This window comes from Ctenopharyngodon idella, chromosome 7 (assembly GCF_019924925.1).
Source record: "Ctenopharyngodon idella isolate HZGC_01 chromosome 7, HZGC01, whole genome shotgun sequence".
Classification (NCBI taxonomy): domain Eukaryota; kingdom Metazoa; phylum Chordata; class Actinopteri; order Cypriniformes; family Xenocyprididae; genus Ctenopharyngodon; species Ctenopharyngodon idella.
This window is the reverse complement of record NC_067226.1, coordinates 50,482,439-50,498,979: the sequence shown is the minus strand read 5'-3', so window position 1 is coordinate 50,498,979 and position 16,541 is coordinate 50,482,439. Positions and strand designations below refer to the sequence as shown.

The 16,541-nt window shown below is 36.4% G+C and overlaps 1 protein-coding gene across 2 annotated transcripts; it reads right to left on the bottom strand.

Annotated features, from left to right (window-relative positions):
• Positions 1–1,151: 1,151 nt before the first annotated feature.
• On the bottom strand, positions 1,152–16,040 carry LOC127516574 (protein KHNYN). Of its 2 annotated transcripts, none has more exons than XM_051901346.1 (9): positions 15,621–16,040; positions 13,698–13,945; positions 12,238–12,372; positions 8,981–10,425; positions 7,318–7,448; positions 6,409–6,505; positions 3,915–4,022; positions 2,896–2,997; positions 1,152–1,948 (listed from the first exon to the last, which is right to left on the bottom strand). In XM_051901346.1, exons 2-9 carry the CDS (start codon positions 13,932–13,934, stop codon positions 1,642–1,644), a joined length of 2,562 nt encoding a protein of 853 aa, XP_051757306.1. In that variant the 5' UTR covers positions 13,935–13,945; positions 15,621–16,040; the 3' UTR covers positions 1,152–1,641. The 2 variants fall into 2 exon arrangements, with proteins under 2 accessions (XP_051757306.1, XP_051757305.1); XM_051901345.1 differs by having other exon boundaries at positions 1,152–1,951; positions 15,621–16,039.
• Positions 16,041–16,541: the final 501 nt, after the last annotated feature.

Below are 16,541 nucleotides of genomic sequence, written 5' to 3'. Positions count from 1 at the left end.
TTAATTATATATTTCAATAAATAAAAAATATCTCCGACCGGTTCTTGTCAATGCAACTGTAAATTTTATTTATTCATTTCAATGCAACCCGTTTTATTTATTTATTCATTTATTTATTTTAATTGATTTTAATAGGGACATTGCATGTTAATGAACATCAGTATAAAAATACAAAATATAAACATGCCAGATTACAGCAACATCGCTCATTTACATCTGTAGTCCCTGAAAGAAAATGATGAAAGCAAAAAAAAAAAAAAAAAAAAAAAAAAAAAATTTAAAGTAAACATTTTCAGTTTTTTCTTTTTCTTTTTTTTTTATTTGTTTATTTCATTTTTTAGTTTGGTCCTTTAAGAAAGGAGCATGTGAAAATAAATAGTAAATAGTCATCAACAACATTTCAAATACTGGTAACACTTTATAATAAGGTCTTATTTGTTAACATTAATTAATGCATCAACTAACATTAACAAACTCTGTGCTCTATATACAGTGGTGCTCCAGAAGGAAACACGATGCATTAAGAGTCGGGGGGTGAAAACATTTGAACAGGATGAAGATGTCCAAATTTTTCTTATTTCGCTTGAATATCATTTTTTTTCATTTGGTACTGCCCTTCAGAAGCAACAGAAAATACTTGCATGTTTCCCGGAAGACAAATTAAATACAATTTACCTTGATCTTTAAATTCCACATGTTTTCACCCCCCATCTATTAATGCATCGTGTTTCCTTCTGGAGCACCAGTGAATGTTTGAACCTTGTTTAATAGTTGTGTTTGAGTCCCTCAATTGTCCTCAGTGTGAAAAGATGGATCTCAAAATCATACAGTCACTGCTGGAAAGGGTTCAAATATGCAAAAAATGCTTGAAATCTGAAGAATCTGCAGGACCTGGAGATTTTTTCTGAAGAACAGAGCTCAGTTTAACTGCTCAGAACAAACAAGAGACTCATGAACAACCATCACACAACAAACAAACAGTCGTGGATCATCCAGGTAACCACACAGTATTAAGAATCAATGGTTCACATACTTATGAATGGGGTTATTTTAATAAATTCAGCTATTTTTTTTGTCTTGTGGATTATATGTAAACATCTTTTATGTAAAATATCTTACTCAGGACAGTACTAAATAAAAAATAACATGCATTTTGTATTATCTCCTTTATTTTTTTTAAATTATTAACATTTTCACAGATTCTGCAAGTGGTTCACATACTTTTTCTTGCAACTATATATATAATTATTTGTTTGTTCAGTGCATCAACTAATGTTAACAAATTCAATTTTTGATTTTAATAATGTTGAAATTAAAATGAAATAAGATGAATGAATGCTTTAAATAAATATTTTCCATTGTTAGTTCATGTTAACTAATGTAGTTAACAAATCTTAATGGAACATTATTGTAAAATGTTACCCAAATTATAAACTTCTCCTAAAAGCACATTCAAAAGCAAAAGTTTAGTTTAAAAACATTTAAAACATGTATCCCCAGTACAAACACATTAGAAACACTTAATGAATCTATAAATTATGTTTAAAATTTAAAATGCATTATAAGATAGATGGGAGTCAAATAGTTTTAGAAAGGGAGAAAAAAATAGTTTTTCTTTGTTCAATATGTCTGATGTCAAAATCACTCCTGTTGTTCCAGTATGAGTTCTGTGAGTCGGTCCATGTCTCTGATCGTCGGGTGACACTGAAGGATCATGATAATGACGCTTTCCTGTTCTGGGAAGATGGGCACTAAACTCTGCTGCAGCTTCAGCGTCTCCTCCGCCGTCCTCTCCCTGACCTCCTGATCGCTGCCTGACCCCTGACCTCTGCCCCCTTGTGTCCAGTCTCGGTACTGCAGTATTTCAGTGTGAGCGCGCGGCGCGGGAGACGGCGAGGGAAAGGACGTGGATGCTCCTGCAAACGTGTGACTTCCTGGAACAGGTGAGCTGCTGGGAAAATATTAAGAAAAGTCTTTGGTTTGTTTTCCTAGAAGAGAAAGGCTGCGATGTTGAAATATGAATATCTGCTAAAAGTGATTATTTTGGTCAAATTTTAGAGAACACTAGCATTGGCTCTAAGCCACAGACATGAAAATTAATCGTTTATCATTGATTTAATATTTATAAATGTGGTTTACAGATAAACGGCATCATTTGGTAGATCTCCAAATAAACAAACCCAGATAATCGCCTTACAGTGCTGATCACTTATATAATGGCATAAATATTAATATTCAATTATGTGTATAACATCAATGCACTATGAATATTTAGTTAGTTTCAAAAATGAAAACAAATTATGTACACTACCATTCAAAAGTTTGCGTTCAGTGAGATTTTTAAAAGAAATTAATACTTTTATTCAGCAACGACACACTAAAAGTGACAGTAAAGACATTTATAATGTTACAAAAGATTCAATTTCAAATAAACGCTGTTCTTCTGAACTTTCTATTCATTAAAGAATCCTAAAAAATTAAATGTATGATGGTTTCCACAGAAATCTGAACTGTTTTCAACATTGATAATAATCATAAATGTTTCTTGAGCATCATATTAGAATGATTTCTGAAGGATCATGTGACACTGAAGACTGGAGTAATGATGAGCTTTGATCACAGGAATAAATTACACTTTACTATATATTCACATAGAAAACAGCTGATTTACACTGGAATAATATTTCACTGTTTTTACTGTATTTTTGATCTAATAAACGCAGCATTGGAGAGCAGAAGAGACTCCTTTTTAAAAGCGTTTAATAATCTCTCAGATCCCAAACTTTTGAACGGTGGCTTTTGACACTTGAGCAAAAATAACTGTTGTCATGAAAAAACAAAACAACAAAATGATTTATCAGTAGAAGTGATGATGTGGTGCGAGTGATGTATTACCTGTTGTGTTTATGTAGGAAGTCTCTCAGATGCGGCCCGCCGCGGCCCAAAGGATCGTCCGGTAACATGAAGAGATCCCCAGCAAACACGTACTGTAGCAAACTGAAACAAGCACGTTCATCATCACTAAATGACAGATATAAAGGCCTTTCACACATACGAAACCTTCATAGGGATCATTTTAAAGTCCCCCTATTATGCTTTTCTGGATATTCCCTTTCATGTAGTGTGTAATAAAGCTGTCTGTGAATGTTAAAGCTCAAAGTTTCAAAGATAAATGGAATTTTTTTCTCCTAAAAGAAAAAAAGAAAGTGATTCTGAACTGAAACGAGTCTTCAATAATTCAGTCTCACTTCCTGCTGGACCTACATAGGTTTGTTACTAATTTGCATAATTGTCTTCATTGGCTGAAGCCCCGCCCTCAATCAGCCCCGTTGTATCTGAGACTGGAAGAGTTTGGTTCGTGTTGTTCATGTCGAGAAGACGCTGTTTTCTGCTGCCAAAGCAAATCTACATTGATGAGACTGATAGGGTAAAACCGACACCATCGTTACTGTTCGTATCATTGTGTATCAAGTGCTGAGATTCAGATATGATAATGAGCATTTGATTTTTGACCAATCAGAGCAGCTCTCAGAAAGGCGGAGCTTAGAGAGACCGAATCCGTTTCAGACACTGAGAGAAAAGATCTAATGCTGCAGTGGATATTATGAGAAAATTAAAGTGTTGTTTGACTTTGGATGAAAGTGAATCTGTTGTAGGAGACTCTGAAACCAAACTAGGAACGTTTAAAATAGCATAATGGGGCACTTTAAGCCGTTGATAATTCAGTATAATTCTTTAAATCTGAAGACTGTTTCAAAAGGAAGGCAGCAGAAATATACTGCCGTCTGAAATACCTCGCTTTACACATAAAACAATCACATAATATATTATGCCAGGGAAAAACTAAAGATGTAATGTAAATGTACTTCATTCAATACTGAAACAGTTCGATCTAATATTACTCAGATGCCCACCTTTTCTTAATGATGTCTCTCCACGCGGGCGATTCGTCCACTAGATCTCTCAGGTTGTCGTTTGTCACAATCACTCCATTCGTCTTCTGGGCCAGCGCCAGCATGAACCTGAAGAACAATCACTCATTATCTAAAGAAACGAGCGCAGGTTTCTTTCCCACATGTTTACATCACGGCTGTTGATGATCTGCTACTCGCTATAAATATTCAGGCCTAAATTTAAGATTTATGGGTTTGAATTGCATACAGTTGAAACCAGATATTTACATACACTTCAGAAAAAAAAAAAAAAAAAACACGAACTGTTTTTTTCTTTACTGTCATACATTAAATCGGAGTAAACTTTTTCTGTTTTAGATCAATAAATATTGGAGGAAGGAGACGGAGTCTGAGTCCCAGAGAGGAACGTTTTTTTGGTGCGAAATGTGAGAATCAACCCCAACAGCAAAAGACCTTGTGAAGATGCTGGCTGAAACTGGTAAGACAGTGTCATTATCCACAGTAAAACGAGTCCTGTACCACCATGAGCTGAAAGGTTACTCTGGGAGGAGAAAGCCATTACTTCAAAACCACCATAAAAAAGCCAGACTACAGTTTGCAACTGCACATGGGGACAAAACTTTTAATTTCTGGAGACATGTCCTGTGGTCTCACGAAACAAAAATTGAACTGTTCGGCCATAATGATAAACGGTATATTTGGAGGAAAAAGCTTTGAAGCCTCAGAACACCATCCCAACTGTGAAGTATGGGGGTGGTAGTATAATGTTGTGGGGCTGCTTTGCTGCAGAAGGGACTGGTGCACTTCACAAAATAGTTGGCATCATGAGAAAAGAAAATGATGTGGATATATTGAAGCAACATCTGAAGACATCAGCCAGGAAGTTAAAGCTTGGGCGCAAATGGGTCTTCCAAATGGACAATGACCCCAAGCATACCTCCAAATTAGTTACAAAGTGGCTTAAGGACAACAAAGTCAAGGTATTGGAGTGGCCATCACAAAGCCCTGATCTCAATCCCATAGAAAAATTGTGGGCGGCACTGAAAAGGGGAGTGTGAGTAAGAAGGCCTACAAACCTGACCCAGTTACACCAGTTCTGTCAAGAGGAGTGGGCCAAAATTCCAGCAAACTATTGTAGAAAGCTTGTGGAAGGATACCCAAAATATTTGGCCCAAGCGAAACAGTTTCGGGGCAATTCTACCAAATACTAAGGAAGTGTATGTATACTTCTGACTTTGATGAAAGTGATAAAAAAAAATACATAAAAATTCTCCCTCGCTCGATTCTGACATTTAACAAATGCAAAAAATATGTTAATATTTATTGATCTAAAACAGAAAAAGTTTACTCTGATTTAATGTATGACAGTAAAGAAAAAAAAGTTCTGTTTTTTTCTGAAGTGTATGTAAATATCTGGTTTCAACTGTATAAACTTCCATCCGTTTGGATTACACCGTTTTAACATAAACAAACAAACAAAGTAAATGTGATGCATATTTGTCAGTGAAACATAAATGAAACTGATCAGATTTCATGGCATAGTTTTTGCTTTGATTTTATTTAAATAATTTTCAAAATGCATTTATTCAAATGGCTTAGAATCAGTATAAATTATTGTGAAAACAATTAAATTCAGTTAAAAAGTATGAACATGATCTAAAAATTAAATATAAATATAAATATAATATAATATAATATTGTCAGTCATACATAAATGAAACTGGTAAGAAAAAGGTAACATTTATTTACATTTATGCACAGGTCTGATTTCTGTAATAAACTGAACATTTTAAATATACAATAACCAGGTTTGTACATTTATCATCAATAAATCCAATTTGCTTCAATCTCATACATTTTAACTGAATATTGATAGCCATATTTAACCATGATCATGCTGATTCTCAGCAATTTGAATAAATGCATTTAAAAAATGAGATTATTTAAATAAAATCAAATAAATGCAGATAATTAATAAAACTATGCCATGATTTTTGACTGACAAATATGCATTACGTTCATTAAAACTGTGAAATCCAAATGAATGGATATTTTATATGCAATTTATATACATTTTAAATTTAGGTATAAATATTTTTACATACTCACTTTCAAGTCTTCACACAAATGAGGATTTAAAAACACAAAAACTTAAATTCTGATGATAAAATTGATAGTTGTTGTTTAAAGCCTTCAACTTGACTGTCAGGTATCACAGATGATTGATTTAAATCTGACATTAATTTCTTTCTGTCATCATTTACTCACCCTCATGTCTGTAAAACGAACTTCTGCAGAACACAAAAGAAAATATTTTGAAGAACGTTGGGAACAAAACAACACTGAACTTTCATTTCTCAAAATACCTTCTTTTGTGTTTTGCAGAAGAAAGAAAGTCATGCGGTTTTAAACGGCATAAGTAAAGGATGACAGAATGGTGAAATAATCCCTGTTGAACATGGCTGTGTTGATCTGAGATGGAACCAAACATTACCGGTCATCATATGAGTTGATTCTCTTCCCCTCGACCTCTCTGGAGGGAGTGTACGAGATGAAGCCCAGATCATGGAGTTCAGTCAGGTAGTGCTTTTCTACAGAAAACACAGAGCCACATGATGCTGTCACACGAGAATAAAGCGCCGTTGGACGATTTTGAATCACTGTTTTATGAAACATTTGTTTTGAATCAGTTGTTCGGCGCTCATCATATCAAACTCACCAAGAAACAAGTTTCAAAATCCAGATTGCTAGATGGCACTGATCTGGAGTGTCTAATAGTTCTTAGCTGATCTCGGGTCAGTTTTATAATGTAGGCTCATTTTTAAATTATCTAATTAATACTTAATAATGATAAATGATGCTTCTAATTAACCTAGTTTGCCAAGCATTGCTTAATAACACACAAAGCAAGGAGTTTACAGAACCTGCATATTTAATAGCATTTAATTATGTAGCTCGCATACACTTTCATGAAAAAGTGTGCAGTTGGCTTGTAAAATGTGTCATTAATACATGTTTGGACTGAGTTTTCCTTGCATTTACACCGTTGTGACCAGCAGGTCGCAAACCTTTGGTGTTTCGAGCGCTTCGAAACAGCGAATCATTTTGCGAATCAATTGGTTCAGCTGATTCAGAGGTTTGAAAAGCTTTGTTTATACCATCACTAACGGTAACTACCAACTATTACGATACTGACGTAGAGGCACGATATTGTTAGAATCACATTCAAAGCGATTCCAGCTGATGATGGACAATAAAAAGACCCCAAAGACGTCCATCTAGCACGTGTTTACAGTGGAAAAAGAATGGAAAAGTAGCGCAGTGGAACAGAAAAACGTGTTGTGTCTGAACGGCCCTTTAATCTTTATAGTTATCGTTCATATAGGAATAAAGTGAGCATCACCTTTATTCTTCGAGTTATTCTTCTGCCTCCACTGAGGGATGAACACTGTGATTTCGCGATGTCCTCTTCCCCAGAAGTGCTGAACGGCCAGAGCGATGCCTCGACAGGAGAAGAACACTCCCAGACCGTGACTGTGGAAGATCCAGCGCTTTCATCAGATCACATTCACAAGTGCACGTACAGTTCATGTGAGTCAGTGTCATGTGAGTCACACTGAAACACTCACTACCTAGAAACTACCTGAACACACTGTGTCAATCATCATCAGCTGCTCAGTATTATCTCATCAATAACATCATGTCTTCTTGAGTCAGTATTGACACTACAAAAGTGCTGTTCATCCTCAGTATTTATATCTTGTTTACCAATACAAATACATAAATATGCATAAAACGGGACACATTTACTTGAGAAGAAGAACTATATTAAGGCTTTTTTTTCCAGGGAATGAAATAAACGTGTATTTTGAATTGTAACATTGCATACAAATTTTTCAATTACTTTTTTTTTCATTATTAGCAAACAAGACAAAAATACTCATTTAGAACTTTTTTGTGTTCATTTACACTGTAAAAAGAGATTTTCTTCCTCAATCTTGTTTTCCAGTACAAATATCTAAAGATTCTTAAATCAAGGTACATTTACTGGAGGCTCACAGTGACATAAGATGTCTTGTTTTCTAAGAAAAGTTTATCAATTTTTTTTGCTTAGAACAAGAACAAATATCTGCCAATGGGGTCATAAAAAACTAACTTGACTCAAAGAGAAAACAAAAGTATTTTCCTGGCCCCAATGACATATTTTAAGCATAAAACTCACTTAACACTACAGGCAAAACATTGTTAATATTTTTTTATGGATGTTTTTATTAATATTTTTTTAATAATATTAAATGTAAGAATTTAACTAAATCTAATTAGATTTGAATAATAATGGCATTTTTCTAACCTAATTAGATGAATATTTAGATATTTGATAATTAAGATAATTGATCATTTCAATTGATAACTGAAAATACTTTTTATCTCACAATTCTGACTTTTTTTCCTTGCAATTGCGAGTTAATATCTTGTAATCCTGAATTTTCTTCTCGCAATCACAAGTTTCTTCTGACTTTTTCTCGCAATTCTGACTTTTTTTTCCGCAATTCTGACTTCTTTTTCCCGCAATTCTGACTTTTTTTCCGCAATTCTGACTTTTTTTTCCGCAACTCTGACTTTTTTCTTGGAATTGCGAGTTTATCTCTCACAATCCTGACTTTTTTCTCCCAATTGCAAGTTCATATCTCGCAATTCTGACTTCTTTTTGCATTTGTGCGTTATAAAGTTAGAATTGCAAGATCTAAACTCAAAATTACCTTTTTTAATTTTTATTCAGTGGGGGGTACAAGCTTCCATAAATAATGGTAAAATGCCCCTGAGAAACAATTTAATTTAGTTAGTTCGTCACTGCTGTGAACTAACCACCACACAGAATATGAAGTATATGAAAAGCTACGGGAGTCAGCCAGCACAAAAACACACCAAATATCATCTAATTATCGATGTCGACAAAATTCCACAAAATATATAATTTTCCGTCAATATGGCAAGGGAATTAGGGCGTCGGCTGAGACACACCCTCAATCTGACCACTATAACACACATCATATTGCGGTTTTTACCTCATTGCAACATTGCTCCCATCGATGATGACCTGACGCAGCATGGGGTCACCGGGCTCGTCCGACAGCTGCAGTTTGAAGGGCGTCTTGAGGCTCTCGAGGAACCGCTGAGGTCCCGTGACCACAGATGCCGCCGCCGCTGCGCCTGCTTTGCCCGGTCTCGGTTTGGGCGCGATGGTGTGGTTAGAGAGATTTGGGAAACTGAGATCCATGTTTGGTTTGATACTGCGTGGAGGCGATTGGGCATGCAAATTCATTGGTTGTGGCTCAGGGTTCATGGTTTCAAAGGAGTACGTAGTCTGTGGCGGGCCTTTCACTGATAAAGAGCTGCTGTGAATGCTCAGCGGTTTAGACACGTCTAGTTTTGTTGCTCCTTTTCCGCTCCCAATGTCGAGTTTTTCAATATCTGTCACTGAATTCGGCTCAATCGTCCAATCAGCTCCCTTGCTACCATTTCTCGTCCCGTTCGCCTTTTTGGCTTCTTGTTTCTGCAGCTGCATGAGTAGCTCGTGTGGCTTGAGCTCAGGTAGATTGCCATACACTTCCATTACTCTGTCCTCAGTGTATCCACAAGTAGCCGCAGCCTTCTTCAACACCCCCAAGACAAAGTCTTCCTCTTGAGTGTTCGCTTCTCCTCCATCACTGGCCTCTAGTATGTGAAAAGCCTCATGCGTTTCGTCACTGATTACCACCGCATTGTCTTTATTCTTGGCGTTAGGGTTTGACTGCTCAGTTTTTTCATGCTCCTGTTGGATCAAATCCAGGATCTGCGAGGCTTCTTTGGGGCCGGTTCGGGCCAGAACGTTGCGCACCACATCCTCAGTGAAACCCATTGCGGTGAAGAACTTGAGGAGGTGCTCGAATTCCTCTGTGCTTCCCGTGGACGATAGAACGGCAGGCGTCTCGGATTCAGTTTCTCGTTCTGGAGACTCTGGGATTTCGAAGTGTGTTGGGTCGAGGATGAAACCTTGGGAAAACGGATTATGGGATTCATTGCTGAAATCATCCGTGTCATTAACTCTGTCATAAGAAGATTGCGGCTGCTGGGAATGTGAGTTCTCTGCATTATGATTTGATCCTCTGTGCACAATTTCATCAACACTTCTCTGCATCGCCCATGATCCATTGCCTTCCAATGGGATCAGACCTTCCTGGTATTGTTTTGAATACGAGTCCAATCCAGACTGCTTCACCAAATCCAGCAGAGCCTCTTTCACCATCACCGGTAACACCAGCAGGTCGAGGGTGTGGCGGTCCTCCAGATTCTCCACCAGGCACTTGAAGGCCCGACGCGACTCCAGGGATTCTCCCGCTATCCCGAGCCCAGCCTCGATGCGCCGCCCCTGGCTGCTCTTGTATTTCTCCACCAGGTCTGTAATAAAGGAGTAGGCTTTCACCACAGGTTCTGCCAGTCCGGTTATGAGGAGAAAGCCTTGGGATCCCACCTGCAGGAGAGATTTAGAGATTGAAGGTTATACCTGAGATGCGTTTTGTTTGATCGGATCACAAGTAGACGAGGGAGATGCATTCCCATTTACACCTGGTGTTTTAATCCGTCTCCTTTGTCCACTTTCAACCAATTCTGTCCTGATTTCTTCGAGGGGAGGGTCTATGAGCTGGTAAATGTATGGGATTTTTCAGATCTTTCGATCAAATGGATGAAATAAGCTCACGCAATTTACATTATGAATGCGACCGGAGACAATGGAAAAACATATGGAGAGCATCAGCTTTCCTTTCTCCTCTAACGAACGCTGTGAGTGTGTGTTAGAAATCAGGAATGGTATGTTTTCCATCTTCAAACCAAACTTGGGTCTTCAGCCGACAAAGTTCAAATCCCGTCTGGCTAGCGTGCTTCCCATATTGTTTATGCGTTAGGTCAGTCGGCAGAGAGTAGGCGGTCTGTTTGAACACATTTGACCACATGAGCGCTTACACTACGAAAGCAATCCGGTCAAATGCATTTTCAAATACCTCTTGAAGTGGTTAAAAGTGGACAAGCTCAAAATGTTTTACACCTGTATTTAGAGTCGCCCACTTGTGATCCGACCAAAATGCATCTTTATACCAGGTGGAAACCAAGTGTTCATTAACAGAAACTGGATCATAATTCTCTAGGTACATAACAGGATTTACTATGGGACAGTAAACAATTCAAAAGCATATTTTACATTTGTATGCATTTTAATTTAATAAGGTAACCTTTATCTTGTTTTAAGGATGCTTAAGTATTTTTGGAATAGTAATACATTACACTGATTATGAAAACAATCTGTTAGGGCACACTAAAACCTTAAGTGCTTTCACTTTTTCCATCAAAATGTTAAGTTTTCCAAAAGTACACTTAACGAAATGAATACTGAATGAATATGTGCATGTGACAGATGTCTGAAGTCAACATAGAATCAAATCTTGCCCAATACACATTCCTGGGGCCTCACGTATAAAAGTTGCATAACCACAAAATGGCATCAAAAAGTGCATATGTTTCCCATGCACAGACAAAAACCACAATTAAAATGAAAATGCCACACTCACATGTTTTACAAAGACACTGTACATTCAAATGGTTTCATATATTGAAATCAAGTTATGCTACTTTGATTTTGTTTCTCTGGTAACCTTCATCTTGCATGTTATGCAGTTTTATTTTGTATTTCCTTGAAACTTTATCTTGGTTTAAGGATGTTTAGGTATTTCTCAGGACAGGAAGACAAAAATACTGGTAATGAAAATGATTTTTACTGATGAAATATCCATCTTTTTGTTAACAGAGGACACTCACCTCCTGTTTTCCTAGTTTCCAGTAACAAAGGTGCTAGTATCATGTATGGGTGATGCTATATGCAAATCATGTCATGCATTGTAAAAAGGCATTGCTGGAAGGAGGCGGGGTGGAGAACAACACACGTTCACGCACGCAGGTTGGAACAGAATGGAAATTTTTCATACATAGTCATGCTAGACTTTTTTTTTTTCTTGCTGAGAAATCACAATGGAGGAGGGACGGGACTAATATCACACTGACCAACCGCCTCATCCTGCTTTTACAACAGCAACAGATGACAACAATGGTACTTTACATTGTGTCATTGTTCCTCATTAAAATAGTAAAATAATAAAAAATAAAAATAAAATGACATTTTTATATTCAGAAACAAACTCTCTGCAAAATCAGATACTAGTAAGACTTTTGCTTATATTCCATAAAATAATGCATTAAAGTAAATGATCTTCAGAAAACACTTTTTACTTACCACTATATGCGCAGAAGTGTTTTTAATCAGGCAGTCCATGAACAGCCCTTTTGCACCACAGAACACACAGTGAAGCACTTCAGGAAACTGGATTTCTTTTTGAGCTTCCTGATTGACGACACCTTTCACGAACATCTAAGAGTTGCATAATATACAAGACAAGTAAATCAACAACAATTCTCACAAAAGCAATAATAGAAAACATGGTCATACTTTACAGTAGGTTCCCGTCAGTTAACGCATTACCTGACTATGAGCAATACATGTTACAATATTTATTAATCTTTGTTTAAGTTAGTAAGGGTCAGTTCAGGTCCATTAAATAACATTAACAGATACTTTTGATTGTATTAATAAATGTTGAAATGAACATAAAAGGCGATTAGTAAATGCATTAGGACTATTGTTATTGTTAGATCATGTTAACAAATGAAACCTTATTGTAAAGTAGTACCAGAGGCATTAATATTGTAATTATGGGCTCTGAACTAATCTTACATGGAAGCCTCATATCGATTCTAGTTAGTAAGATATATTTTGACTGTAGCTTGATGTCAGTTAAAGTGGACCTATAATGCCCCTTTCACAAGATGTAATATAAGTGTCTCCAGAATGTGTCTGTGAAGTTTCAGCTCAAAATACCCCACAGATCATTTATTATAGCTTGTCAAATTTGCCCCTATTCGGGTGTGAGCAAAAACACCCCATTTTTGTGTGTGTCCCTTTAAATGCAAATGAGCTGCTGCTCCCGGCCCCCTTTCCAGAAGAGGGCGGAGCTTTAACAGCTCGCGCTTCGGTCGCTCAACAACAACAAAGCTGGAGAATCTCATGCAGCCAAAATGAGGATTGTCAGTAACGGTGTTCAGCCTTACATTGTTCAAACCGGAGTCGACACTGATGGAGAGACTCAGGAAGAAGTTACAACTTTTAGACGTTTCTGAATGGTTAGTGGATAAATTTATGTAGTTGCTGTGGAGTTGATTCAACTCATTGACTAGCATGTGTCGTCATGTTAATCTTTAGTGTTGAATTGACCCTCGTTTGTGAAGCAGTCCGGCGTAAAATGACGGAATGTCAACAACACTCTATACAACAACTCTTCCTCTTCTCTAAAGCAGCCCAACATGGCCCCGCCCCCTTTGTTGTGTGTTCTTGGGGGGCGGGGTTTATGTAAATTTTGAGGTTTGTGATGTCCCTAACTCGGGAAGAATCCTGTTGTAGTCCCTACCAGCCATTTGTTGTAGTCCTTAAAAAGCGATTTCTGTAAAAGAAAATATCTCCTTTGCATTGAACTTTGAGCGTCTTTTACAACTTTGCAGATGTTGTTTATGCTCAAACAGCAACATTACACACTAACTAAAGTTAAAAAAGTGAAATCATAATCAACCACCCCTTTAAAGTGCTGTAATTGATCATGTTGTTTCACTTTAGGTGTTGAGAAACTGAAAGTGTTCAGACACCTTTGCTGCGTCCACATCTCTCTCAGAGCCGCGCAGCTGCAGCCAGATCAGTCCGTTCTGCGCCGACAGCGTTTCTTCCCCTCCGATCATCAGCTTCACCCCGAAGACTCGCTCCACGGAGGGCTGCAGCGCCACCAGCGCCCCCCGCAGCACACCTGCACAGGTGAACTCATCCTCCACCTCCCGCTCCATCTGCTGGGATCCACGTCCGTCCAGTGTGAGACCTGACAGAGCCATGATGACACTCACTGAAAGAGACACAGTCACTCCAGTGTGATTATGAGTCAGACCAGGCCTGGACTATAACGTGGACTATGAAGTTCTGCTTATGGATATGAAAGGCTTAAAGCAAAAGATTTAATGTCTCTAAACTAGCTAATTTAGTACTTTAAGTCCAAATAATACAAAAACACTGTATTTGGATAGTGGTTTTACACATTTAGATATGGAATAGGGATGCACGATATATCGGCCACCATATCGGTATCGGCCTGATAAGAAAATTTGGCCGATATATTAAAGCTGATAAATAATGGATTATTTCCTTCAGCTGAAACACTTCAGATGCACACTGTCCACCATTATGGTTTTGAATTGCTTGAAATATGATTTAAAATCACTTCAAAAAGGAAAATACAGTTAAGTGCAACATGTACAGCGCAAGTCTGTCATATAAGCTACATAAAATTATAATGAGAACATTATAATTGTGTGCTTGGGGCATGGCTTTCAATGGTGAGACTTGTTTTTGTAATCAGGCTCTCAAAAAAAAAAAAAAATTATAATTTTGATTTAGATTTATCGGCCAATATATCGGTTATCGGTTAGAATTATCGGTAAATAAAAAATAAAAGGTCAAAATTGTGATTTCAGATGTCATATGTTTGACTTATGTCATAATTATGACTATTTAATTTAGAATTTCCAGTTTTTAATGTCATAATTTTGACTTTTCATCTCATATATATGACTTAGTATGTCATAATTTGTAAACTTACCCAATATAACATACACCCTATATATATATATATATATATATAATGTAAAATACTAAATCAACTATTCTTTTAAAATGGTATTTTGACAATTTAGTTGAATAATTAAATAACCGATGACTGAAAAGAAAGTAGAAAAAAGGAAATTTATCTGAAAGGTAAATTTATTCTATGACTTTTATAAATGAATATTTACATATTTAATTGCACATATTTTAATTAAAGATATGTCATAATACCCACACTATGAATTCCAACTTAATGATATCACTCATATTATCTATAGGTTCTGAAATGTACAATTGGAATTATGCCAGCATTCATGCCACTATAGGCAATTAAAATATGGGCAATTTAATATGTAAAATATTCATGTACCTTTCAGATTAATCTTTTGTTTACTGGGATTTTACATTGTCATCGGTTATTCAATTGTTCAACTAAACTGTCAAAACATCTAAATGTCTAATTTTATTTCACCTCAAAATAAGAACAATAATTTTGACCCCACAAATTTAAAAACATTTTTGTCTATATGTTAATCCCTCATTAACATATAGACACACAAAAAACTTTGACATTCAACGTCATAGATCACTATTTTCCGGAGGTACAAAATTAGATCAATTAACCTCGAAACGGTTTCGACTATGTTGATATTCAGATAAATGACAATATTAAAAATAGCGTAGCCATAAATATATTCATCCGATTATTAAGTAGGTTATTACTCATACAGTCATCTGCAATTAAACATTGCCAAAAGATTAAAGATCAACTGGTTGCATAATAATGTTCTAACGACTGAAAAGCAGATCACTACTAACAGAAACAGATTCACGGTGAATTCTTGACAAACTAAAAACAGAAGAATAAAATAGTAAAATGTAAAATATGTAGGACTGAAGGAGTAAACACGCGTTCTTACCATAATCGCTCGTAACTTTAAACTGCGCCCGTTCGTCGTCTGTTTATGAAGTGCTCGCGATCTGAATTATAAACAATTCAAAACACAATCTAGATTTAGTCCTTCTCGGTTATAAAAGGCTCGTTTTGTCTTAGAAATCACCCCGAGCTTTGGGGAGACTCGTTTGTCCACATTCAGTACTGGTCATGATGATTGTTGCTAAAATGAAACTGAGGGAAACTTTGCGATGACATTCTACCGTAACTGACGTAAAGGACGTGCGTCGAGAATCCAGTCGGAGCGCTTTAATGTTCGGTCACGTTTATCTAATGACACAAAACACACGACTGTTGAGCTGAAACGATGTCAAAACACTTAACACAACACAATCTATGAAAACGAGTGAAAAACACATGAAGTATCTCCTCACAGACTTTATTATGAATTTGCTGAGATACAGTCACATTTTGTGGGAATTTCCACTGACGTAAAAACCACATCCGTTTAAAGTCAACAGCAGTGAAGGGTATAAACTCCAAACTTCATTAGTGTCAGCTGTCTTTATAAGCTCGTTTTTTAAATATTTCTATTGTTTACATTTTTAAACATTTCATTTTCACTTCTATATCAAAATAGGATCCTTTTTTTTTTTTTTAATTAACTATTTTAATGAGGAACAAGTAATTACACAACATTTTAGAACGACCACAACATTAAAAAACACAAAGCAAAAATACCCACATTCTTTCAAAAGGAAAGTCATGTCTAGCTTCTTTTTTTTTTTTTTTTAACTTTGCCTATTTTTTTTAATTTTGATAAAGAGATGTCAGAAGTGAATGTGACAACGGTGGGGATTTGAAATCGATCTGTATGTATAAAACAGTATATAAAAATGTACTAGTCTTTATAAAATGAACAAACTGACATTGTGTGCCAGTGATC